Raw genomic sequence first — 26904 nt, 5'->3', positions numbered from 1 at the left:
GGGAAGTCCCCCATCTTACTTATTTTTAAGTGTGCAGTTCAGTAGTATTAACTATATTCACATTGTTGTGTAACAGATCTCTGGAACGTTTTCATCTTTTAAATCTGAAACTACCCATCGAACACAGTTCCTATTTCCCCTTCCCCCCAGCACCAGGCAACCACCGTTCTAATTTCTGTTCCCATGATTTTGACAACTCTAGATATCTCATGTAAGTGCAATCATACAGCATTTGTCTCTTGGTGAACTGGTTTATTCACTAAGCATAAAGTCCTCAAGCCTCATCCATGTTGTAGCATAGGACAGGATTTCCATCTTTTAAACTTTTCTTTTTTTTCTTTCTTTCTGGCTGTACCACGCGGCATGCGGGATCTTAGTTCCCCGACCAGGGATCGAACCCATGTCCCTGGTAGTGGAAGCGTGGAGTCATAATTGCTGGACCACCAGAGAAGTCCCCCATCTTTTAAAAGACTGAATAACATTCCATTGTTTGTATATACCACATTTTGTTTATCTAGTCATCCTTCTGTGGACAATTGGGTTGCTTCCACCTCTTGACTATTGTGAGTAATACTGCAATGAACAAGAGGGTGCAAATATCTTTTTTGAAATCTTGCTTACATTTCTTTTGGATATATACCCAAAAGTAGCATAGCCAGATCATATGGTAATTCTATGTTTAATTTTTTACAACAGTTTTTAATTCAATTAAAATTAATTTTTTAACAGTTTATCTCTAGGCTGTTTTCCTTAACAGCTGCACCACTTTACATTCCCACCAAGAATGCACAAGGGTTCTGATTTCTCTACATCCTTGCCAACACTTATTTTCTCTTTTTTGGATAGTAGCCATCCTAATGGGTGTAAGGTGATATCTCATTGTAGTTTTGGCTTGCATTCTCCTAATGATTAGTGATGTTAGGCATCTTTTCATATGCTTGCTGGCCATTTGTACATCTTCTTTGGAGAAATGTTTATTCAAGCCTTTTGCCCATAATTAAATTGAGTTATTTGTTTTGCTGTTGTTGTTGAGTTGTAGAAGCTCTTGATATCCTGCATGAGTATGTCTTGTGGACAGCCCCACTTGCTGGATTTGTCTGATGTTTCTTCACGATTAGATTCCAGTCCTGCAGTTAAATGAAGAATACTGTGTAGGTGATGCTGGGTCCTTCTCAGTACCTCCCATCAGGCCCCCTGTGATCTGTGATGCTAAGTTTGCCCGTTGAGTTAAGGGGTATATTAGTTTGATCGGGCTGCTGTAACAGAATACCACAGACTGGGTGGTTAAAGAACAGAGATTTGTTTTCTCATGGATCTGGAGGCTGGAAGTCTATTAAGGTGTCAGTAGGGCTGATTTCATTCTGAGGCCTCTCTCCTTGGCTTGGAGATACCCATTTTCTCCCTTTGCTTCATATGGTCTTTCTTTTGTGTGTGTCTGTGTCCTAATCTCCTCTTCGTATAAGGACACCACTCGTGTTGCATCAGGGCCTGCCCATATGATTTCATTTTCACTTAATCACCTCTTAAAGGCTCTTTCTCCAAATATAGTCACATTCTGAGGTACTGGGGGTTAGGACTTCAACATATGAGTTTGGTGGGGGCACACAGTTCAGCCCATAATAGGAAGTGACTGTCAGATCTCTTCCCATTTGAATTATGATGTTGTCTGTGGGTGGTACATTGAGACCCTGTGAATAACCTGTCCCCCAACAACTTTTTTACCCAATGCTTTCAGCACCTCTTTTTGATCCTTGCTGAATCATTGGATTTATTTGTACTATTATATTCTATTCATGGCCGTTTTCCACTTCCTGGAGTAAAATGACGTTTCCTGTATAAATAAATGTGTTGAATTTTTTTAAAAAAACAGTGAATCGATTTAAAGAAAATGATTAAGTAGCTAAACGTACAGGTGATGCGTGGATACGAGGCAAAGTATGGGAAAGTGAAACCAAATGGCTGATGTTTGGGGTATCACTGGTTTAGGGCTTTGGCTACACTTTGGAGCTCTGGGCTTCGTGCTGGATGCCTCCTCTTGGGCTCCCACTCCCACGGTGTCCCAAACTGGCCACAGCATCTCCCTGAAACCCATTCCTCCTTCTAGTCCCCATCTCAGGGGGCCCCCCGATCCCCTGGTCCCTAGGCCAGCCAGAGCCTGAGCCTCGTCCTGCACCCTTCCTCTCCCCACTCCCTCCCACCCCATCCTCCCTTTCCACAGCCCCATCCTGGTCCAGCCCCAGCCTCCCTCTGCCTCCTGGCTCCCAGTTCTGGGGATCCTCTCCAATACCCACCCACGTGGCAGCCAGAAGGAAATTTTAAAAATAGATCTCAGAGGTCTACCTCTCAGGCCAGAAATTAGGTTTGCAAGAAACACTATTTTATTTTTTATTTAGAGAGATACACATTCCATAGGCAGAATGAGGGCCGTTTCAGAAAGTGAGAGCAACCCTGGGAGACACACATTCCATAGACAGAATGTGGACCGTCTGAGGTGGCTTGGGGTGGGTAGTTGGTTTTTATAGGCTGGGTAATTTCATATGCTAATGAGTAGGAGGAACATTCTAACTATTTGGGGGAAGTGGCAGGGGTTTCCACAAATTGGGCCACTGCCCACTTTTTGGCCTTTTATGGTCAGCCTCAGAACTGTCATGGCACCTGTGGGTGTGTCTTTTAGCATACGCTGATGTATTACAATGAGCATATAATGAGGCTCAAGGTTTATGGGAAGTCAAATCTTCTGCCATCTTGGGCCTAGTTGATTCTAACTAGTTTTTGTGGTTTTCTCAAACAGCTGCGTCATTCTTTTAACAGTTGTGCCCTGCCCCCGTCCCTCCTGCCTCACCTGGAACGTCTTCCCCAGATGCATGCTTGTCTGACTCCCTTGTGTTTTGCAGGGCTTTGCTCAACTATCACCTTTTCTATGACTTCTCAAAAAGTACAGCCTCCCTTCCTGTTTTATTGTTAATCTTGTTAGGGAGCCGTTGACCAAAACCGCCCAGCTTGGCCAGGCAGGATGATAAACGCTTGCCTGAGTTGTCTCACAACAGAAGGTCCTAGTAAAGAACGAGGTGCTGCCACTGAAAACTAACTGGGAGAATTCGGGAGGGGCTGAAAGGAGGGAGGACATGCCCACCCATTGTATCTCTTGTAAAACCAGCCCAGAAAAGTTCGGGAGGGGCCAAAAGGTGGAGGGAAGAGATGATTTATCCTGCCAACCTCCCAGAAACCCTCACGCTGGAATCCATCTTGGCTGAGTGATGTGCGTGCCACCAGGAAGGACCCTGAGTCAGAACGATTGGCCAGGGACAACCCGGAAACTAACCCTATTATAAAACCAGAGACTGTGAGCCACATGGCAGAGCAGTTCTCCTGGGTTCCCTAACCCTGCTGCTCTCCACCCAGGTGCCCCTCTCCAATAAAGTCTTTTGCTTTGTCAGCGTGTGTTTCTCCTCAGACAATTTACTTCCGAGTATTAGACAAGAGCCCTCTCTTGGGCCCTGAAAGGGGTCCCCCTTCCTGCAACAATCTGATACTATATATCAATGGTTTTCAACAGCAACTTGTTAAAAATGCAATTCTAGAAATAAACCCTGGCATGTATGGTCAAATGATTTTCGACAAGGGTGTCCATATCATTCAATGGGGAAAGGACAGTCTTTTCAACGAATGGTATTGGGAAAACTGGATGGATATCCACGTGCAAAAGAATGATGTTGGACCCTTATCTAACACCCTATATAAAGATTAACCTAAAATGGATCAAAGACCTAAATGTCAAAACTATAAAACTCTTAGAAGAAAACATAGGGGAAAAGCTTCATGACTTTGGATTTGGCAATAATTTCTTGGGTGTGATGCCGAAAGAACGGGCAACAAAAGAAAAAAGTTAATTGGACTACATCAAAATTTAAAAGTGTGCATGAAAGGAAACAATCAACAGTGTAACATCAACCCATGGAATGGGAGAAAATATCTGCAAATCATAAAGGGTCAATGTCCAGAATACATATAGAATTCCTAAAACTCAGCAACAACAAAAACCCCACAAAAATCCAATTTTATTTGTTTGTTTGTTTGTTTATTTATTGGCCACGCTGCGTGGCTTGCGGGATCTTAGTTTCCCGACCAGGGATCGAACCTGGACCCGGCGCCCCCAGCTCTTCCCTGGGCAGTGGAAGCACGGAGATCCTAACCACTGGACTGCCAGGGAATTCCCTACAATCCAATTTTTAAATGGGCAAAGGACTTAAATAGATATTTCTCCAAAAAAGATATGCAAGTGGCTGATAGGCACATGAAAAGATAATAAACGTCACTAATCATTAGGGAAATGCAAATCAAAATCACTGTGAGCCACTATTTCACGCCCATTAAGGGACAATGTATGTTTCGCCTGTTTATTCTCTGGCTCCCCCCACCCCCCAGCATAGATAATAGCTAATGCTTAGTGGCTTGCATGCCTGTTGGCGGAGGTCATCAAGAGGACACACATGACTGCCAGCTGACCTGAGAGCTGGGCCCGGGCAATCAGAGGCTCCTCACCCGCTCCCCTGTCCTTGGAATGTACACTGCCCACTGTTCCCACAGTGGGAGCTGTGCCAAAGACACAGCCTTGGGAGAGTAGGATTTTGTTGAGACCATCTCGACGGTATGTGTGACTGAGCCCAGTTAAGGCCTCTGTATATAAACTTTGAAGATTCTGGCAGGTGGGTAAGGAGATCTACTTATCTTGTGGCTGCCCAAGACGAGCCTCGTATGAACCTTCCCTTGCTTCTTAAACCTGCCGTCTACCAATCTGGACATGCCTCTTTCTTGGGTCTCTCCTTGCCCTCTGTGTACAAGGGCCAGTTTGCGAACCAACGATGCCACAACCTTAGGAGGTAAAGATTGCATTATCAGCGCCCCCTTTTTACAGAATAAGACTCAGATAAGGGGTCTTGCCAAGGCCACATAGCTAGGAAATGGCAGAGCCAGGATTTGGACCAGGCCATCTTGGCTCCTCAGCACGTGTGTGGTCCCAACCTAGAAAACCAAATCATCTGGGCTGAGAGAGGATAAGTCAAGCATCAGCTCCCCGAGGGTGGGAATTTTGTGTGCCTTGTTCATTGCTGAATCCCCATTGCCTAGAACAGGGTCTGGCACAAAGCACTACCCAGTAAATATTTGTCAAATGAAGGAATAAATGAATTAAAATAAATACTAAATTTTCAACTGGTTTGTTGTTGTTGTTAATAGTAATAGTAGTTGGACAACGTGGTACAACTACTTTGGAAAATAACTTTTCTTTAAAAGTTAAATATATAGGGCTTCCCTGGTGGCGCAGTGGGTGAGAATCTGTCTGCCAATGCAGGGGACACGGGTTCGACCCCTGGTCTCGGAAGATCCCACATGCCGCGGAGCAACTAGGCCCATGAGCCACAATTACTGAGCCTGCACGTCTGGAGCCTGTGCTCCGCAACAAGAGAGGCCGCGATAGTGAGAGGCCTGCGCACAGCGATGAAGAGTGGCCCCCGCTTGCCGCAACTAGAGAAAGCCCTCGCACAGAAACGAAGACCCAACACAGTCATAAATAAATAAATAAGTAAATAAAAAATTATTAAAAAAAAAAAAAAGTTAAATATATACCTATCACATGATCCAGGCATTCCAATCCTAGGTATATACACTAAAAAAATGAAAACATATCCACACAAAGACTTGTACATTGATGTTCATAGCACCTTTATTTGTATAATTGCCAAAAACTGCAAACAACACATATGTCCATCAGTGAGTGACTTGATAAACAAATTGTGGTGACTTGATAAACTATTCCACACAATGGAACACCACTCAGAAATAAAAAGAATGAATTATTGTTAAACATGTATGAATCTCAAAATAATTATATTGAATGAAAAAAGCCAGACATGAGAGTACATACTATATAATTTCATTCTAGAAAATGCAAACTAACCAACAGTGATAGAAAGCAGATTAGTGGTTGTCTGGGGATGTGTGTGTGGAGGCGTGAGGGATGAAGCGTTTATCAAGAGGCAGGGGGAAATTTGGAGATGATGGATATATTCATTACCTTTTTAGTCATTATCTTCATTTTTTTTTGATGTTCCTGAAAATATACATTTTATTTATTTATTTATTTTTAATTTTTAAATTTTTTTCATGGTTAAGCCATTCATTCTTCTTTTTAAAATGTATTTATTTATTTATTTTAATTTAAAAAAAATGTTTGGGGGGCTGTACTGTGTGTCTTGAGGGATCTTAGTTCCCTGACCAGGGATCAAACCTGCGCACCCTTGCAATGGAAGCACGGAGTCTTAACCACTGGACTGCCAGGGAAGTCCCCTCTTTTTATTTTTTTAATTTTTAAATTTTTTTTTTATTAATTTATTTTATTTGTAATTTATTTTTGGCTGCGTTGGGTCTTCATTGCTGTGTGCAGGCTTCTTCTAGTTGCAGCGAGTGGGGGCTACTTTTCATTGCAGTGCGTGGGCTTCTCATGGCAGTGGCTTCTCTTGTTGCGGAGCACGGGCTCCAGGCGCACGGGCTTCAGTAGCTGTGGCACACGGGCTCAGTAGTTGTGGCTCGCGGGCTCTAGAACGCAGGCTCAGTAGTTGTGGCGCACGGGCTTGGTTGCTCCGCGGCATGTGGGATCTTCCTGGACCAGGGATCGAACACGTGTCCCCAGGGATCTTAGTTCCCTGACCAGGGATCAGACCTGCACACCCTTGCAATGGAAGCGTGAGTCTTAACCACTGGACTGCCAGAGAAGTCCCCTCTTTTTATTTTTTAAATTGAAGTATAGTTGATTTACAACATCATGTTAGTTTCAGGTGTACAGCACAGTGATTCCGTTATATATTCTTTTTCAGATTCTCTTTTTTAAAATTTTTTAAAAATTAATTTTTTATTGAAGTACAGTTGATTTACAATGTTGTGTTAGTTTCAGGTGTACAGCAAAGCGATTCATATATATCTATATATTTTTTTTTTCAGATTCTTTTCTCATATAGGTTATTATGAAATACTGAGTATAGTTCCTTGTACTATACAGTAGGTGTCCTTGTTCCTTTTGGTCATCACCTTGATTGTGGTGGCGGTTTCACAGGTTTATACATAAGTCAAAACTCATCAACAGTATTCTTTAAATATGTATGGTTTCTTGAATGTCAGGCATATCTCAATAAATCTTGGGGAAAAATAAGCCACAACTGTGTAATGCAACTGAGAACTTTTCCTCTACCACACTGGCTTCACCCATTGACCCTAAAGGCATCTGAGTTTTCAATCTGAGGCCCAATAGACCATGAAGCTATTTCCGCCTGGAGCCCTGAAGAGGCTTTAAAAAAAGAAAAGAAAAGAAAGCTGGCCTATTTCTGCTTTGGGGCCTGTCACATTTCTCTCCTGAGACCCTGAGCCCACAGGGGACCAATTTCTTGACTAGGGAAGAAAAAAATGAGAATACGCATAGGAAAAAAAAGAAGCCCAGCAGATGGGAACATGGCTAGCTACCCCACTCACAAGTAGGCAGGAGGAGGGTGGATATGGGGGGAGGGTGGCTGTAGTTCTCCCAGGAAGCAGGGAGAAAGTCACTGCTGAGAGTGACAACGAGGAAGACGCTGTTAAAGGTTTGAGGAGAAGATCTGATACATCATCTGGGAGAGTCAAGGGACCAGGGGCAGAGGCAAAATTTGTTAGGCAGCATTCCAAGTCGGTGGGTATGAATTTAAGGCGAGAGCAGTTAGCATGATTGTGTTTTTTTTTTCCCATCCACATTCATCTGCACAGATGCAGGCATGCGATAGATGGAGCCTTAGATTTAACAAGGATTGTGGTTTTGCCAGATGAGTAGGGTGGAGAGGGGGAAGTGTGTAGAGAATGTGCGTAAGGGGGCGATTATAGTGGTTTGTCAAGGAATTTAATCTGTGAAGGTATGAGGGGGTGGAGGGGTCATGGAAACATGGTAGGGCTAATGGATTATCGGAGTTGAGCCTCTGAAGGGAGTGAACTAGAAAGACAGGTGATCAGTAGAGCGCAAGATGCATGAAACTGAGGTTCTAAAGAGGCTGTAGTGATTGAGACAAGGTCTAGGTGTGACCATGGGAGGGACACATAATACTGTACATCAACTATAATTTTTTTAAAAAGTGTTTTTTCAAAAGGCTACAAGCCAGGGGAATCCCCACCTCCATCTGGACGGGCTTGCTGTAGGTGTTTGAGAGCAGTTATGCACACTCGTGACACTGATGGGGATGGCTGGTCCTGGGAGGCCATGGAACAGGCCTGTGTCAAAGGGAGAGGGAGAAGAGACGCTCCTTAAAAAAGAAGCATCTCATAGTGGATAGAGGACCAAAAGGAGCTGGGGATGTTGGCCACCACTATAAACCCTGCAGTTGGGGTGGTTTTGAATCATGAGGAGTTTTGACCCCTCAGCCCATCCTATGGGCTCTACTTTCAAAACAGATCCATAACCTGTTCACTTCAATCCCTCCACGGCCCCCATCCTGACCCCATCCACCTTCTCCAGCCCATTCCCATTGAATTAGCCTCCTGTCTTCCTGCTCCCACTCCACCTCCCACAGTCTGTTTCCCACACCCACAGCACGCAGCCACAGGGCTCCTGTGAACACCTGAGCCAGATCAGGGCCCTCTCCTGCTCGGAACCCTCCTGTGGCCTCACCTCAGAGTAAAAGTAAAAGTCCTCCCCTCCCCATGGCCCAGGAGGACCCTCACAGACTGCCCTCTCCCCCTTTTCTGATGTCATCACTTACCATTTACCCCTCCCTTCCTCTACTCCAGCCACAAAGGTCTTTAGCAATTCCTGGAACACACCAGGCACATTTCACTGCAGGGCCTTTGCACTGGATGTTCCTTCTGCTTGGAATGCTCTTCCCCCAGTATCCACATGACCTCCTCTCTCTCCTATTCAGAACTTTGCTAAAATGTCACCTTCTCAGTGAGGCTTCCCCTGCATATCCTTTTGGGCAGAGCAAACTGCCCTCATGTACTCCTCATCCTCCTTCCCTGTTTTATTATCTTCATAGCAGTTATCACCTCTGATACATATTTTACTGATGTATTGTGCATCTTTCACTAGAATGGAACCCCCGGAAGGAGAGAATTTTTTCTTATCTGGTTCACCATTTTTATCCCAGATGCCCCAAAGAGTGTTAGTTCAATAAACATCAGATGAATGAGTGACTGACCCCAGGGTAGGTCCTTAGAGGGGTGAAAACATACCCACTTTTGGCCCCCAAAGAGCCCAGATTCTAGTGAGGAGACAAAAATTAAATAACTGGTTGTTTTCACATGGCAATAAGAGCAAAGAGGGAGATAAATGGGAAGCCATGATTGTAACTGTGTATGGCGACTAACTAGGCTGCGGTGCTCAGGAGGTGACATTTGAGCCAAGGCCTCTCAAATGAGGAGCAAAGATCTGGGAGAAGGGTGTTTTAGACAGAGGGAACCGCCAGTGCAGAGTCAGGAATGAGCTCTGGGTATCTGATGAACAGAAGGAAAACCAGTGTTTGTGCCATGTAGAGGACAAGTGGAAAGGGTTAGGCATGGATTTGGATGGGCCCACAAGGGTTGGATTATGCCATGGGGGCCCTAAGGAGGGGAGGACTTGTTCTTTCAGATGCTGCCCAGCTGTGGTGAATTTCAGTTGGTCCTTCCCCTCTCTGAGCCTCAGTTTCTGAAATGGAGGTAGACCTGAGGTCCCCTCTGCTTCCAGACATTCTCAGCACTTCTCAAGACCACCCAGCGTTGCAGGTGCTATTACCAACCTCCTACCGGATGAGGAAACAGAGGCCCCAGAATGCTAAATCACTTTTCCAAAGCCACAGAGTAAGTAGGTGCACCGTCCATATTTGAACGCTGGCAGTCTAACCCCAGGACTCATGCTCTTACCCTCCAAGGGATATTGCAGACCCCATCACTGTTAACAGGCACTGCAGTGCACTGGGTATGTGTCTTTGGTGGCAGACAAATCCTGCTATATGCCACTTACAAGCGGTGGGATCCCGGGTAGGTCGCTAGCGTCCCCTGAGCCCATTTCCCCGTCTGTACAATGTGCACCCCAACATTTACTTCAACCAACAGAACACTTGGCTGACCAGGAGGAATGAGGCGTGATTCCCAAACAACTGTGCGACTTTCTGTGAGGGATGGGGGGCGGGTATTGAGGGGCTGGGGATGTTTGGGGAAAAGGGACGCGGAGTCTTCCCGTTCCTTTTTTGCGTTGTTTCCTCCATTCAACCGCAGAGCAACTCTCGATCTGCCCCCCCTACCCCCCCCCATTTTTTTTTTTCCCCGGGCTGGAAAGAGGTCGTGGTCCCTTTAAGTCCCGCCCCTCCCTCCCCCAAAACTTCCCAGTGTCTGCTCTCTTTTCGATCTCGGACGGCCGGCCAGGCTCGCCGCCGAACTGGTAGGGGCTGGGGGCGAGGGATCAGGGAGGAGTGAGGGGGGATCCCAGGGAGGCGCCGCCCGCGGCCCGCGACCGCGGCCCGTGTGCAAGGGGTGGGGGAGGGGCGGAAGCCGGGAGCGCGGGTGTGCAGATAACGCGGCAGCCCGGTCGCCAGCCGTGGGCGCGCTCGGGCGGCCGAGCTGCCTGGAACGTGCCGCGCGGGAGACGGTTCCGTCGCGCCCCGTCAGCGCGCGCCGGCGCGAGGGGCGTCCGGGCCGGGCGCGGGGGCGGGGAGGGGAGGGGCCCCTCTCTCCCCCTCCCCCACCACATTCCTCTGACGTCTGGACCTCGCGACCCCGCCCTTCAGTCGGAGCCGCACCGCCTTAATTCCGTCTCACTGATCACGTGGTGGAGGCGCTGCGCCGTCCCCCATCTCCGTTCGGCCGGCTCTTTCGGATCTTTTCGGGGTGATCGGGAGCTGATTTACATCTCCACCAGCCCACCCCAACTTTCGTATCTCCTCAAACCCGCGGACCTACCAGGCCGGTCCCACTCTCTTAGTGCCACTGACCCCATTTCAAACTTAGTTTCCACTAGGACCCCTATTTCGGGAACCCCCTTTCACCCGAGTGGAAAGGTTCCAGAGCATCATTGGTGGGCGTCCCCCGCATTTCCCACGTCTGTCTCCTCGCTTTCTAAGCGCAGCGTCCCCTCCTTCTCTCCCCCCTCCCCCCCCAGCAGGCAGCCCCATAAGGTTAAAGCCCTTAGGGCGGGATCCTAGGTCACCCCCCCAGCCCCGCCCCCAGGTTCCGGCTGTTGGGCGTCGTTGCACCCTAGAGACTTGGGAAGGTGTTCTCTGCGGGGTGGCCCTACCCGCCTCGGAGAAAACAAGGCCCGCCAGACGCTCAGAATACCCTAAGTACTCCCCTTTGCAGAGTGCTGGCACTGTGCCGGGTGCTGTACCTGGCGCTTGGTAGGGTGGCCAGCTTCACTAAGGCCGAGGCAGAGACCACCGCTCCCTTGCTCACACAAGCACTTCCATGCTACGGAAAAAGACAGCCACCAAACTGTGACGACCCAGAGTAGTAAGGGCTGTCGCGTGAGAACCATTGGCCTGAGCGATCAGGGGTTATTATGGGGGAAGCCGAGGGTCTGGGCTGGTAGGGACAAGGAACGCTTCTCAGAGTGAGCAGAGCACGAACAAGAGAAATTTATTCTTTAGCTCCGGCAGGAGGGATAGTGGAGAAAGTGTTCTAGGTGGAAGGGCCTGCTCGGGCCAAAGATCCAGAGGTGCGCGAAAGATCCTTCCCTTTCTGCAAATTGAAAGGAGTTATTTGTGGTTGAATTTAGTGGTAGAGTGGTGAAAGGACGCCGGGGAACTGGACTGGGTCATAAGATAGTCGGCAACAGCAAATGGTTTTATACTGAAGGAAAGGGTCAGATTGGGTTCAAAAATTTTTTCTCTGGCGTTGTGAAGGTTAGAGATGGAGAAGAATAGAATATAGTGATGGGGACAGAGCTGCACTGGCAGTTGCCCTTCTAACTTAGTTTGCCCTTGCAGAGCTGCTTACAGCAGTAGATAAAGACTCAGGGTACTTCAGGCCTTCCCTCCTTTAGAGGGTCGCCCCGCCTCCAGAGGCGCCTGAAAGCGATTCGCGCATGCGTCCTCTCCTCCGATCCTTTCCTAGACTGCGCCAAAGAGCGCCTACGGGTCAGGGATGGGCTCTCCTTTTTCACCCAATCAGGGGCCACCAGTGGTCCTACCGTCTGCTGAGAGGACTCTTTCCACTCTCAACTGACTAATCGGGCGTCTTGCAGAAGATGGACACCTGCAGTAGCCACTGGAGAGAGGCAAAAGGGAGGGACCTCCTTGGTTCCTTGCGGAGAGGCGCGGGAAGGTAGTCGCTGTGACGGAAGACTAAGGGCTTTCGTTTTGATGGATTAGCGAGAAGACCAATGAAAGTGGGAAGGAGGCGGGGCTTTTGGGGAGAGTGGGGGACCGCCGCTCCTATCAGGTGCTCCTAACGAGGCCAGGCAGTGTCAGAAATCTGACCAATCAACTTGGAGTTTATTTTAAGGCGGCGGGGTCGCAGAAATGACTGGCAGAAAGCACTGGCCTATAAGGAGTGTCCCAGACAAACAAGGGCGGGCACTCCTGCAGAACGGCGTGGGCTTTACCCAATAGGTGCGCAAGGCGTATGGAGGCTTCCCCTCCCCCAGCGGCGGGACCAGTGGCTCCCCCTATCGGGTGGGGGCGGCGGGTGACGGGCGTGTCCCTCCCCCAATGAGAGGCGGGGGGAGGCGGGTTCTGGGCCGCCATGTCGCGGAGGCTGCTGCCCCGGGCGGAGAAGCGGCGTCGGAGGCTGGAGCAGAGGCAGCAGCCGGACGAGCAGCGGAGGCGGTCCGGAGCGATGGTGAAGATGGCGGCGGCGGGCGGCGGAGGCGGCGGTGGCCGCTACTACGGCGGCGGCAGTGAGGGCGGCCGGGCCCCTAAACGGCTCAAGACTGACAACGCTGGCGACCAGCATGGAGGCGGCGGCGGCGGTGGAGGAGCCGGGGCGGCGGGCGGTGGCGGCGGGGTGAGGCCAGGGCCCTAAGCGCCGGAGACGGCCGGGAAGGGAGGAAAAATTTCTCACGTTGAGGGCCTTTATTTTGGGGGGCGGGGGGGGGTGCTGTGCGCACGCGCCCAGGCCCTCGCGCCGTGGACGGGGTGGGGGAGGGGCAGGCGTTGGGCAAACGGCGGGGTTTGCGCGAGGACAGGCGCTTGCGCGTGCGCGCTCTACAGAGCGGGGTGTGGGGGCGGAGGAAACTGCTCGCGCTGCAGGTGGCGCAGTGCGCAGGCGCCGCGGGCTGGCTTGTGGGGGCCGGGCACGCGGTCGGGCCGGTTTTTTCTTTACCATTTTCTTTGCTGGCCCCATGCGCAGGCGCACTTCTCCTGCCCGGGCCTTGTGGGCGGTTGGGGGGGGGGGGCACCGCGTGAGCGGGGAATGGGTGGGCGGTAGCCTTTTCCGTGCCTGAGTGGGGTATTTTGCCTGATTGCTGTTTGATCTTTGTAGCGTCATGGTTTGTCCCAGTACAGAAATTGATTTCTTTGAGGATATTCCCCCAGACCAGAATATCTGCCTAATTTTTGTGGGCATTAAAAACCGGAAGAAAGTGTTGTGAGAGGTCTTTTTAGCCGTTTGGAAGTTGAACCAAGCTCTGGAGTTATCACAAGTTTGCTTACATTTTTGAGGGTTAACTGGGTGCGGTAGGTTTGATGAACCAAAATGTTCCCTGAGGGGTGGGCACTTTGTAAGGGGTTCAACCTCTTCAGTCTCCTCTGAAAAGACAACCAATTGTTACTCCTGGCTTGGAGCCCATTCCCTCCTCCTTGGAAGTTCCTGAAGCCCTGTCCTGTTCAGCCATTTGCAGAGTTTTCCATGGTTTAGCAGTGCTCTGTATCCGTGACTTACTAGCATTTAAACCGTGCCAGGCCTTGTTGCACGCATTTGAAAGGTGTCTTAATTGAATTCTTAATACTCCTCTATGAGGTAAGGGGTGGGCTTACTATTCTCCATTTACAGAGGCGAGGTAAATTTCTTTAGGTCTTGTAGCTAGTCTGAGGAGGGGCAGGGATTAGAACTCAGGGCTGTGGAACTCCAAATCGCTGAGCTGGTAACCATCAGGCGGGTGTGGCTCCTGTGGTTTGTGTGGTTCATTCCTGAAATAGAATCCAATTCTGCCCGTGTTACCTGGGCTTCTGCTTGGTGGTTCTCACATGGGAGGCTGGGCCCAGAGCCCAGGAGAGGTGGAGAAAGTTACTTTGCTTTTTCTTGATTCCCAGACGCTGTTATCTGTGGGTGGAAAGATACTTCCCCTGGGAAGGGAACTGTCTTGATTTTTAGTGGTACAGGTTGGATCTTCTTTTCTTTTGAAGACTACTCTCTTTTTCATTAATCTGACCTAGGTAGTATTTTCCAATACAGATTTTGGTGAGGGAGTAAAGACTAGAGGCAGTCAGGACTGGCCTGGATGCCACGGTGTCTGAGGCGCCTGCTGGACCTGGGGATGAGTGGTGGGGAACAGCAGTGCTTGGCTGTGTGGTGATGGTAGGTTCCTCCACTAGGGGAGGGGCAGAAAAACTTGGGTGAATGCAAAGAGAATGTCCTGGTTCAGGCTGCAGCAGAAAATTGAGTCCCCTTTCCAAGCCACTCTTTTCCCACATTTCTTTGACCAGTGGGAAGAGACTGGTGCTGGGAAGACTGTAAGATGGGACTTGGGACTTGTCTGGTCCTGCATTTTGCCTTCGTCAGAAACTACAGTAAGAGCCATTAGGCATGTGGCCATACACTCAGGCCTTCTGCTCTGCTGGCCCAGAATCCTTGTGGGGTGATTGGTTGAATTGCAGGCCCTAGTTGCCTGCCCTGTATGTCTTTCCTGGGTGACACACTCGAATGTTTTATCTGTTTGAGTCCCCAGTGGCACGGAAGTCAGTAATCCACTGTCTTGTACAGCAGAAAGTGAAGTCTTGTTTTTGCTTCCTTTCTCAGGAGAACTACGATGACCCGCACAAAACCCCCGCCTCCCCAGTTGTCCACATCAGGGGCCTGATTGACGGCGTGGTGGAAGCTGACCTTGTGGAGGCCTTGCAGGAGTTTGGACCCATCAGGTACTCAGCTCAGAGGCCAGGGGTTGGGCGTTCAGATGAGTCAACTCCTTGGTGTCCTGTGTGTCACCGGGTTTCTGGTTAGAAGTAACTTGGCCATTTCCATCCAGGTTCCTTTAGCTAGGTCCTGGGGCTCCATTACTCCTGGGGTTAGCCATTGTACTTTGGATAAGTTACAGCAAGTTCCGTGTTTTTCCGTCCTTCCTTTTTTTTTCTCATTCCTTTTTTTTCTCTCTCTCTGCCTGGTAATTTTGGCACATGGTGAGTAATGGGAATAGAGGAGTGAACATCACTGTCTTGATTCCTCCCAGACAGTTGCCTACCCAGAGTGGTCAACACTGTGATAGGGGAAACCCAGCCGTCTGTGGGAGGCATCTGACTCGATCAGGTGAGGGGTTGGGAAGGAAGGCTTCCCAGAGAAGCTGATGCCAAAGCCGCACACACCTCTCTTGCTTGTCGTGCCACTTACGGCAAGGGGTGTTCACGTCAAGAAACCATGACGGGCACGGAGGAGTCCAGAGGCCAGGGAGGAGTCGGATCACAGATAACTGAGGTCGTCCTCTGACTCTTGTCTCCATCCCCCTGAGAGGATTGCAACGTGTGTTCTCTTTGCCAGTTATGTGGTGGTAATGCCTAAAAAGAGACAAGCGTTGGTGGAATTTGAAGATGTGTTGGGGGCTTGCAACGCCGTGAACTACGCAGCCGACAACCAGATCTACATTGCGGGCCACCCAGCTTTTGTCAATTACTCTACCAGCCAGAAAATCTCCCGCCCCGGGGACTCAGATGACTCCAGGAGCGTCAACAGTGTGCTTCTCTTTACCATCCTGAACCCCATCTATTCGATTACCACGGTGCGTGCCAGTGGTTTTTCGTTTAGGCTCTTCTATGGAATCTTCCTCCTGCCTTTTCTTCCTGTCTTCTCCCATGAGCCAGACTGACCTGCTAGTGTCCCTTCATCTTGCCTGTCTTTGGTTTTTACAGGATGTTCTTTATACTATCTGTAACCCTTGTGGTCCTGTCCAGAGAATTGTCATTTTCCGGAAGAATGGAGTCCAGGCTATGGTGGAATATCCTTTGCTAGGAAATGGGTGTTCCTTGAGATGGGAGCTCACAGGGCTCGGTCGGAGTCCATCTTTTCAACCAGCACGTGTCTCCTGAACGCCTGCCATGTGCCAGATGCCTTCATAGAGCCCATGGTCTCATGGAAGGGATGGTTAATAAACAATCGCACCTAAATAGTTGGCCCTTGAACAGCTCAGATTTGAACTCTGTGGGTCCACTTAAGGTGAATCTCACTCACTAAATGTATACTACAGTATTATGCCATCTGTGGTTGGTTAAATACATGGATTTTCAATTGCACAGAGAGTTGGTGCTTCTCAAACACCCACACACACATGTTCAAGGGTTGTGTAATGTGAAAGTATGGGGTTTAAAGTGTGAAGGGAAAGAAGAGTGCGCCATGAGCTACAAGAGGAAAGAATTTACAGGGGTTCTGGGAAAGTTTCTGAGAAGGTGCTATCCTTATTTCCATGTAGAGGTGGGAACTGATGTTCAGGCCGAGGACACCACCTCTGCAAAGGTCCTCAGGTGGGCAGGAGCTTAGCGTTGGAGAAAGCGAGCCACCTGACAACTGAAGAGTAGCTGACGAGGGGGAGAGAGTTCCTTAGGACATTGGAAGAAGTTACGGCGTCCCAGGCAGTGGGGTGAAGCTTGGGTCGGTGTAGTGGGACGTCACTGATGGGTTTGCAGGGCAGGAGTATAATCTAGTTAACGTTTCAGAGAGCGTTCAGGCTTAGTCAGGGCGCGTAGAAGCAGGGGGAGGATGAGGCCGAGGAAGAAGGTGGCTCGGCCTGGGACGCTGGCAGAGAAGGTTGCGGTGGGGCCGGGCGGGGGGAGTGCAGGTCTGGGAGGCACTCTGGCCGTGTCTGCGCATTTGGGGCAGCACTCCAGCTGCGTCTGTACACGTGGCTGGTGGCTGTGGGCAGTGAACTAACCCCAGAGCCCGCTTGGAGCAGTCTTCGGGGTACTGCTTGTCCTCCCTCTCTGGCGCAACTTGAAGCTCTTTTCAGAGAGCTTTTGGGATGGGACTTTCCCTTAACTGTACTCACATTTGACTCTGTGCAGAGTGCCCAGCGGGCCAAGGCCTCACTCAATGGGGCTGACATCTACTCAGGCTGTTGCACTCTGAAGATTGAATATGCGAAGGTAGGTCTGGGAAATGGCTGCCGCTTGTCAGCTTCCTAGGTGAGCCTGGAGCCTGGCTGACCTCAAGCTTTTTTTGTTCCTGCAGCCTACACGCTTAAACGTGTTCAAGAATGATCAGGATACTTGGGACTACACAAACCCCAACCTCAGTGGACAAGGTAATCCTGACGGCAGCTTTGTTTTAAACATACCCGCCTTGCCTTCACTTGACTAGCGCACTTCATAGACCTGGACTCAGGGTTATGTAATGCCATTGGGCTCCTGTGGACATGGGAGGGCCTTGGGGGTCAGCTCTTGGAAGATACACTCCAGTGGGAGGGGGTGAATGAGGGGCCTCTGTAGGTCCTAGCTGCTGCTTGTGGCCCTTTGATGCAGCAGAGGATGCAGGGTCAAGGCAGAGGCCTGGGTGGGGTGGGGAGCAGGGCCTCACTGAGCACAGGCCACGGCAATGGCTTACAAACCAGTAGCAGCTCCCAAACGGATTCTGCTGCTTTTCTTCTAGGAGCGTGCTTAGGGTCACTGACCCCATTCTCACTGGGCCAGAAGTGGTCCTCTTGCTCTCCACTATTGACAGGGTCTGCTTCTGGGGGGACAGATTGGGGATGTGATGAGGGCTCCCAGGCCCTCGCAGCAGAACCTTTGAGCAAGTTGACCTTGTGGAGGTGAGACACCCTGGATTGGAGCAGGGCGGACACGCCTCACCTCACTTGTAGAGGGGATGCAACATCTCTGCAGGGGGCCCAAATGGACAACCCCCTTCCTAGAATCTGTCAAGAATGGTTTGCCTTGGATAGGAGGGAGAGGTGGAGCCTTGCCTTTGAAAAACAGCGGCGCCCCCTCAGCAAGACCATCCATCTCTGTTTCTGTCTTGGTCTGATACGTCGGACTAGGCCGTGGGCTGAGGGAGGTGGCTGGTGGCTGACATCTCACAGGCCCTGGGAGGCCAGAGGCCCCTGTTCCTAGGCAGGCCTGTCTTGTTCGCCCTTGCAGCTGGGAAGCCGTGGGCCGGGTGGGCTAGGCTCTTCCCCAGGACCCTCACAATGGGCGCTGTGGGGCTCGCTGCCCCCTCCAGAGGTCAGAGACAAATTGGTGACCGAGTGAATGTACCAGAGCGGGCAATGGCATTACATGACTGCTAACAGAAACACGGCAACCAACCATTTCTTCTCCAAGGAACATAAATAGAAGATGTGCAGACCGGCAGGGGCTAGTGGCAGGGGCTGGCTGTGCATTGGTTTTGATGCCTCTCAGCTTTGGCCGCCCCCAGGCTGGGGGTCAAAAACGAGAGCTGTTGAGGTGACCTGGAGTGAGGGAGGTGCTTCGCCACCCCCTCGGGAACCAGACTTCAGCGGCTCTGCCTCTGCACATTGCTCACCAACACACAGGGTAGAAAGCACTAGCTCTTCCTGGAGAGAACAGAACATGCAGCCTCCACCACGTCCCCAGAAACAGCCGCAGACTTGAGCTCACTACATCAAGAACACCACACCGCGCTCCAAGGAACAGCTACAAGCACAGAGGCAGACAGAGACAAAGAAAGAGACGCAACATGGCAGCAGACACTGCTTTTTTACTAAACATTAAAAAAATGTCAAAATCCAAGCAAACTTGAACCCGAAAATGTACACAGAAGTAGGAAACACAGAGAACAGCTCTCCCAGCCAGCCAGCGGCGCTCTTTTCGGAGAACGTTTCATAGACTGAAGTAGATTCCATGGGCCTCCAAGACAATAGGATCCTCTCCATTCCTCGCCATGTGGGTTTGGTTTTTTTTGTTTTTCGTTTTTTAAGTCCTTTGGTTTGGGGAGGGCCTTTTTTTTTTTTTCTGTTTTGATATTTTTATTTTTTCTGCAGTCATCGGCTGCCAACATAATCTGCACCAACTGGAGATCAGAAACCAAAAAAAAAACAAAAACAAACTTAAACCACAACAGCAGCAAAAAATCAAAAAAACCAAAACAGACCTAAAACCAAACAGCCAAACAGCTCAGAGGTACACAGTTACCTGCTGGCGGGTAACTGGGAGTGCTCCCAAGGCCAAAAGCGCGGGCATAGTGGGGCCACTGGCACACCTCATAACCAGGAGACACGCACACGGAACGCTACACAGCCAGAAGCACCGCACTGCAGCACACAATGTGAGGAGATGACAACATGGAGGGACACTACCCACTTCATACACCTTTATTTGCCACTTTTCTGATATCTTCTGAGGACAGAACATCTGTGAGCCATTTTTGATTTAATCAAAACATTGACTTTTAAAACAATTCTTTAAAAAAAAGTTGTATCGGATGTGTACCGTAACTTGTATTTATGACTGTAAAACCATGTGATGCAGGGTCGCAGTGTATGTTTGATGGGACGCCATCTTTCAGAACTGTGCTAACTCACTGTTGAAGCGTCCAATGGTAAGAGAAAATACAGATTTGTTTTTTGTGACAAATGGACATTGTACTCTGTACTTCTGCTGTAAGTAGCCCTTTTCCATCTTTGTAATGACTGTTGGAAAACAAAACCCAGGCCGGGTGGCAGGAAAGGGCAGTGGTCCCGAGCCCTGGGTTTTTGGAGTCAACCAGGCCTGGGTTCAAGTCCCGGCTTGGCCACTAACTTGCTTTGTGACCTTGGGCCAAAGTGTATTATAACTGCTCAGTTAAAAGTTAAGTGCTCATTTTCCTTATCTGTAAAATGGGGCTAAAATAGTACCTACCTCATAGGGTTGTTGTGAGGAATTTAAGAAACGGTGATGTCTGTTTGTAAAGTACTTAGCACAGTGTTTGCCACTCAAGTGCTGAGTTAACGGTAGCGATTATGAACTGCAGCTGGGGTTGGGGCGGGGTGGAACTGCGCCATTGTCTGAGACTGTTGATGCCTTGTACATGACTGCTCATTTGAACTGATGTTGATGTCGCCCTGTTTGTCCTCTCCTACAGTCCCTCTTCTTGGGGTGGATGTGACTAGAGGGGAGGGTGACCGGTACCAAGGTTGAGAAAGTCTTCTCTCTAGAGAGTGGGCCCTAGCGCTCTTAGACCCTTGGGGCTTTGTGGGCCCAATTTTATTTTTCTACCCTTCCATGGGTTATTTTCTGGCTCTTAACTCCTCTCCCTTCATTGGGAGTTATTTTAGAAATCTGTTCCCGGCCCCCATATCAGCTTCCATAGTGGCTGCAACTTCCCCAGAGGGCCCAAGAGCTGGGCTTCCTGCCAGATCTCGGGAAGGTGAGAGGCCCGGAACCCGGCTTCATCCTTCACGGATAAAGGAAGGCAGCCTGCTTGGAGTGGGCGGCGGGAGGGGACAGTGGGCTCCAGCCTTGAGGCTTGGGCTTCATGCCCACCCTGGGTCCGGCCACAGGAAGGAAGCCCCAGTAACCCTTGTGAGGAAGGAAAGGCCACTGCCCAGGCCCTCAGGAGCCGAGGGACGCTGAGATCAGCCTCCGTAAGGAGGGAGGGAGCTACCCCTTTTTCCAAGTTAGGTTCTAACTGTTCTCTCTGTCTGCAGGTGACCCTGGCAGCAACCCTAACAAACGCCAGAGGCAGCCCCCTCTCCTGGGAGATCACCCCGCAGAATATGGTGAGGGCAGGGGGTTCCCCTCCGTGGACTCCCGTGGCTCATGTGCCCCTGCCCGCCGCCCGACGCGCGAATTCTCACCCGTCCTCCCTCTCTTTCCTTCCCACCCCCCAGGAGGGCCCCACGGTGGGTACCACAGCCATTACCATGATGAGGGCTACGGGCCCCCCCCACCTCACTACGAAGGGAGAAGGATGGGCCCACCAGTGGGGGGTCACCGCCGGGGCCCAAGTCGCTACGGCCCCCAGTATGGTCACCCCCCACCCCCTCCCCCACCACCCGAGTATGGCCCCCACGCCGACAGCCCTGTGCTCATGGTCTATGGCTTGGATCAGTCTAAGATGAACTGTGACCGGGTCTTCAATGTCTTCTGCTTGTATGGCAATGTGGAGAAGGTGAGCTTCCGCTAGGTCCACTGCTTTCCTTATAGACCTGGCAGCCCCAGGGGAGGCCCCGACCTTTTGGCCCCCTAGTGAGCAAAGAAGGGGGAAGGAGCCTCTTTAGGAGCAAGCAGGTCCAGAGAGGGTAACTTGTTTAATCAGGTGACACTGCAGATGGATTTTATTTGGTCCTCATGCTATGTGGGTGGTTTATTTTTTTATTTTTTATTTTTTTAAATTTTCAGTGTTATTTTTTTTTTTGAAAAAAACAAGACTTTATCACATGAAAGTGTTAGTACTTAATATTACGTAAATATTACGGTGTATAAAATTTACCCATCACAGTTAAAGATCATTATGTAAGGATTTTCTCTGGAACACTTCAGATGCTATGGCAACACTGAGCCTTCCTGCCTTGCCTGGGAGAACAGTCGGCTGGGGCTGTCTGGTGACTGCCCACCTCAGACTAGGTCGTTTCTTCTGTCAAACCCATCTGGGTCCTGGAAGCCTTTGAGTTTACAGCCCCTGGCCTGGCCCATTAACATTAGCAGCTAATAACATGTCAAGCGTTTTTTCGGTACCACTGTTAAAAGTGCTTTAAATGTTGTAAGTTGTTCATTCTCACAAGAATCCGTAATGAGGCAAGCAGGGGAAGTGAAAGCGTGGGGGGCAAATAACTTGCCCAGGTTCACATACCTGTATGTGGAAGCAGGACTCAGAGCTGACACTACTGTTTTTAGTGTTTTTATAACATAACCCCCATAGTCATGACTCAATATCTGTACATATGTCTGTTGATGGAAGTAGCTGCCTTTTTTTCTCCCACCATTCCTGCTTTTCTGTTGTGCTTCGTTAAATGACCCACTCATGGGTCGGGTCCTGAGGTTAGGGAAAGACTGCCTAGTCTCTGCTGCCTAACTTGGGCTGAGCACTTGCTGTGGGCCAGACACGCTTCTTTGTTCTCCTGACTCCTCACAAGTGAGGAAATGGAAGCCTCGATCCAGAGCAGGCGTTGACTTCCTTCTAACTGACTTGGAAGGGACACGAGAAGGGTCTCTGACAGCTGGGCGGTGGTGCTGATCACGACTGCTCTCCTCAAGGTGAAATTCATGAAAAGCAAGCCGGGGGCCGCCATGGTGGAGATGGCTGATGGCTATGCTGTGGACCGGGCCATTACTCACCTCAACAACAACTTCATGTTTGGGCAGAAGCTGAATGTCTGGTAGGTACCCAGGCTCCTCGGGCTTGGGGAGCGTTGGAGAGGGACTGAGGAGAGAAGGGAGGGGGAATGGGGCCCACTCTGGACAGAGGTCAGAGGAGCACAGAGAAGCCAAGTGCTTATCCAGGCTGGAGTTGGGCATGCAGGTGTGTTCCCAGATGTTCTTCTGAAGCAGTGGGCGAAAGTGTGTCGGCCTCTCCTCGGCTGTGGAGCAGTGCCCTCTGAGGCATACGTTGCTGTCAGACAGGAAGGAGGCCACAGGAGAAGGTGGGGGACAACTTGAGGTCTGACACAGGGCTCCCCTTCACTCCCACAGTGTCTCCAAACAACCAGCCATCATGCCCGGTCAGTCATATGGGCTAGAAGATGGGTCCTGCAGTTACAAAGACTTCAGTGAGTCAAGGAACAATCGGTTCTCCACTCCAGAGCAGGCAGCCAAGAACCGCATCCAGCACCCTAGCAACGTGCTACACTTTTTCAATGCCCCTCTGGAGGTGACTGAGGAGAATTTCTTTGAGGTGAGTGCCGTGGACTTGGTCCTTCAGCATAGCCGTCTGAGGAGGCCATTCATTTTTGTATTTTAACAAATATCTATTGAGCTGCTCTGCTGGGCTCTGGGTTGGGTGCTAGGGACATAGCAGGGACCAAGAAAGGCTCAGAATGGCACCAGACTTCCAGCAACAGTGGAGTTTGCCATGCTTCTTGTATTTTTGGCAAGTCAGAGTGGCTGCTCATTTGCCTTGAAAGATTCCTCCCTGTCTGGATGACGGACTGGTGATTGGCGTCCAATCTCGAAACATCCACACTGTCATGCCGTCTGGGGCCTAGATGACATTAGAAGGGAGGGTCCCATTATGGTGCTGTCAGAGGGAACCGGGGCAGCTTTGGGGAAGGGTGGAAGTCTGACTGTGGAGTTGGACTTTGGGCCTTACTGTGGCCTGAGGTGTTGCTATTCGGTTTAGCGAACATTTACCTAGTGCCAGAACACACCTAAATAACAGCTGAAGATGGGAAATTTAAAAAGCAGTTTCCCGGTTTTAGGCAACAAAATAGTTAAGAGCAGTGTTTCTCAACCTTTGGGGGGATTACAGGGACACCTTAGAGTGTGTGATAAAAGCTTAGAAACTCTTTTGTCCAGAAAAATCCAAGTGTTCAGCTGTGGTGTGCTTGAATTCCACCATGTGGCACTCCTTGTGTTTCTAAGTCTGTCTGTTCTTTGTTTTTGTTTTGGCCACGCCGCATGCGGGATCTTAGTTCCCTGACCAGGGATCAGACCCATGCCCCCTGCAGTGGAAGCGTGGAGTCTTAACCACTGGAACACCAGGGAAGTCCTTTGAGTCTGTTTTCTGTTTCTGTTGCAGATCTGCGATGAGCTGGGAGTGAAGCGGCCATCTTCTGTGAAAGTATTCTCAGGCAAAAGTGAGTAAACTGCCCCACCTTCCTCCCCCATTCCTTGACTGTAGGTGGGCAGCTCCCTGGCTCCTGCTCAGTCAGCCTAAAACCTTTGTTTTTCCCGTCAGGTGAACGCAGCTCCTCTGGGCTGCTGGAGTGGGAATCCAAGAGCGATGCCCTGGAGACTCTGGGCTTCCTGAACCATTATCAGATGAAAAACCCAAGTGAGTGTCTGTGGGTCCTGCGGTCATCCATCCCCCTTGTGGCTTAATGGGTTGGCTCGCTTCGGGCCAGAGCCATCCTTCCTGCCATCAAGATAGGGCCCCAGGGATTTCCTTATTGTCACTGACCCAGGCAGGTGGGACCTGGTGGCCAGGAGAGCAGCCTGATGTTTCATGCGGGAGGGCCAGCCTAGCTGCTTGCTGCCGCCCGCTCTGCCAGCTTGGGAGTTGCTCAGGCTTGTCCTCCAGGGAGCTGCCATTCTCTGTGCATCAGAGGCTGGCTCAGTACCCAGGAAAAGGGGCTGTAACAGCCAGCAGGTAAAATTTGCCCACCCAGTTCCTGGGCAGGCCTGTTGTTGTGCGCCAGCTGAAGAGCTGGGAATGGGATCCTCCATGGAATTGAAGGAAGAGAAGGAGAAATGCCTTGTGTGTTAGGCTTGTTTTTGAGTCTCAAAAGTGGCAGTGAAGAGTTAGACCCTTGCAGTTGAATTGCAGAAAATGAGAGATGTGTGCAAAACCAGGGGAACTCTGGGTGGGGGGAGCATCCAGAGAGGGGCCCAGTTACACCTTTGTCCTCTCTTTTGCAGATGGGCCGTACCCTTACACCCTGAAGTTGTGTTTCTCCACCGCTCAGCACGCCTCCTAATTAGGTGCCTATGGAGAGTCCCATCTGAGCAGGAAAACATTTCTTTCCTTTATGCTGGTTTTTTTGTTTGTTTTGTTTTGCAGATGTTCCTGTATTCCTTTTTTTTAATGCTAGGTTAGTAGAGGCTTAACCATAATGGAAACGCTGGAAGTCTAAAGGGGGAGGGGAAGGGGAACTGATATCTCCCAAGATTAACCTTCACTTTTTAAAAATTATTGTACATGTGATTTTTTTTTTTTTTTTTCCTGTTCATACATTTGTGCTGCCCGTGTACTCTTGGCACATTTCAATAAAATTGTTTGGAAAATAAACGTAGCACTTTCTGGGATTCTGGGGTGTGTCTGCTTCCCTCACACTCAGTCTTCTGAAGAGGGGCAGACCCAGCCCTGAGGAGCAGTGTGGGCCAGAGCTGCAGATTGGGAGATGATGAAAGGGTCTTGAAAATCTGGGAGACCTGGTGGCATCCTTCATGGGCTCTACCCAAGCAAGCTGGATCTAGTTGAAGAGTCTTTTTTTTTTTTTTTTTAAGTAAATAGTTGAAAAAATTTAAAAATTGAAGAGATTTTAAAAAGAAGAAAGCCTTAATCTTACAAAGTAAACACCTGCCTTTCTTTAAGGTTGGAAAGTGAAACCTCAGATAAAAGTGAAAGTCATCTCCCCACTCCCCTTGGAAGCAAGTTTTTTTTTTTCCATAAGGAAAGTTCTCCTATTTGGATATGTGTCTTAACAGAAAATGCTTTGTACTGTAAGATGTTCTCATATCACATGCAGGGCAACCTCATTATCTTTAGTCTTACACAGTATCTTGTGTGGATATGTCATAATTTACTTGGTTCTGAAGGTAGTTTCCAATTTGCTACTGCAAACAGTACTACTATGCATCTTCGTACAAATGTTAACCCAACTTCCTTGATACTGATCTGGAGGTAAATTCCTAGCAGTGGAATTGCTGGATTAAAGGATACATTCAATTGCAACTTGATAGATATTCCCCAGTCTTGGTGGGTGGGAACTTGTGCTTATGGTTGGGACTGGGCCATATGGATGGAGGGCAGATGATAACCTGGAAGGGAGCCGCCTTTTAAGAACCTTGACTCATACTGGAGGGAAGAGATCCTGCAGAGAGGAGCAAGTCAAAAAGTCCAGTTCCTTGTGTGTGCTTGGAAAAACCCACTTTGTAATCTCCTGTAGAGTTTTTAAACATTAACATCTACTGAAGTCGAATGGCATTTATCAAAGTTTCATCAGGGAAAGCTTCAAACCTCTAGACAAGGAGAAAGTACAGTCACCTTGCAGCCGTAACTTAAAAATCTAGGATTATTTTAAGCTAATCAAGGGGGGTAAAAAGTAAATTTCCCCATTTTGTCTGCCAGCACCCAGTCTTCATCCCATGTTAGTAGTTATGAGTCTCCTAGATATTCTATGCATATATTGTTTTTTATGAATGTACAGCCATCTATAACCGTCTTTTTATAGCAACCTAAATGTTCTACATCTTTAAATTTTTTTCTCTCACATCTTGGTATCTGCGTAGTGGTTCCAGAGTTCTCCATTGTGTAGATGACCAAACGTTCTCTGTTTTCCAAAAGAGCCTTACCATCTGACACGTTAAGAAGGCAAAATAGGACTTAACCTGGTGATCCTGTGGTTAAGACTCAACCCTTCCCTTGCAGGGGGCACAGGTTTGATCCCTGGTCTGGGAAGTTCTACATGCATGCAGTGTGCAGTGCGGCCAAAAAGAAAAAAAAAGTCAAAGTAGGGCTTCACTGGTGGCACAGTGGTTAAGAATCCACCTGCCAATGCAGGGGACACGGGTTCCAGCCCTGGTCCGGGAAGATCCCACGTGCCGGGGAGCAACTAAGCCCATGGGCCACAACTACTGAGCCTGCGCCCTAGAGCCTGCGAACCACAACTGCTGAAGCCCACGCGCCTAGAGCCCGTGCTCTGCAACAAGAGAAGCCACCGCAATGAGAAGCCCGCACACTGCAACGAAGACCCAACACAGACAAAAAATTAAATTTTAAAAAAAGAAAGCCAAGTATTCATTACAACCCCATTTGCCAGAGACAGAGACCTTGAACTAATGACTTCTCCCCAGCCGGTTTCCTCTGCATACAACATAAAATAGTACAACCCTGCAGTGGTGTGGCAATTCAGATTATATAGTCAGCGCTTAATGTTGGCCAGCCTATATTCCCATTCCCTCACATGGATAA

The 26904-nt window shown here is 49.5% G+C and overlaps 1 protein-coding gene across 3 annotated transcripts; it reads left to right on the top strand.

Moving 5' to 3' along the window:
* Positions 1 to 10361: 10361 nt before the first annotated feature.
* On the top strand, positions 10362 to 24999 carry HNRNPL (heterogeneous nuclear ribonucleoprotein L). Of its 3 annotated transcripts, XM_068529450.1 has the most exons (13): positions 12697 to 12984; positions 14938 to 15056; positions 15670 to 15907; positions 16038 to 16125; positions 17170 to 17264; positions 17350 to 17422; positions 20762 to 20833; positions 20945 to 21225; positions 22311 to 22432; positions 22746 to 22947; positions 23791 to 23848; positions 23950 to 24045; positions 24630 to 24999. In XM_068529450.1, the coding sequence occupies exons 1-13, from the start codon at positions 12724 to 12726 to the stop codon at positions 24686 to 24688; spliced, it is 1764 nt and encodes a 587-aa protein (XP_068385551.1). In that variant the 5' UTR covers positions 12697 to 12723; the 3' UTR covers positions 24689 to 24999. The 3 variants fall into 3 exon arrangements, with proteins under 3 accessions (XP_068385552.1, XP_068385550.1, XP_068385551.1); XM_068529451.1 differs by lacking the exon at positions 12697 to 12984 and adding an exon at positions 10362 to 10426 and having other exon boundaries at positions 20762 to 21225; XM_068529449.1 differs by having other exon boundaries at positions 12695 to 12984; positions 20762 to 21225.
* The last annotated feature ends 1905 nt before the right edge of the window (positions 25000 to 26904 follow it).

The sequence above is a fragment of the Eschrichtius robustus genome, chromosome 19 (assembly GCF_028021215.1).
Source record: "Eschrichtius robustus isolate mEscRob2 chromosome 19, mEscRob2.pri, whole genome shotgun sequence".
NCBI classification, from domain to species: Eukaryota; Metazoa; Chordata; class Mammalia; order Artiodactyla; family Eschrichtiidae; genus Eschrichtius; species Eschrichtius robustus.
This window is presented reverse-complemented; position numbering and strand designations above follow the sequence as displayed.

Excerpts from the sequence above, each read along its gene's own strand:
- HNRNPL (XM_068529449.1), top strand. The coding sequence starts at position 12,724 with ATGTCGCGGAGGCTGCTGCCCCGGGCGGAGAAGCGGCGTCGGAGGCTG. Across the intron at positions 17,265-17,349 it reads TGAAGATTGAATATGCGAAG|CCTACACGCTTAAACGTGTT; the intron begins GTAGGTCTGGGA and ends TTGTTCCTGCAG. Across the intron at positions 24,046-24,629 it reads TTATCAGATGAAAAACCCAA|ATGGGCCGTACCCTTACACC; the intron begins GTGAGTGTCTGT and ends TCTCTTTTGCAG.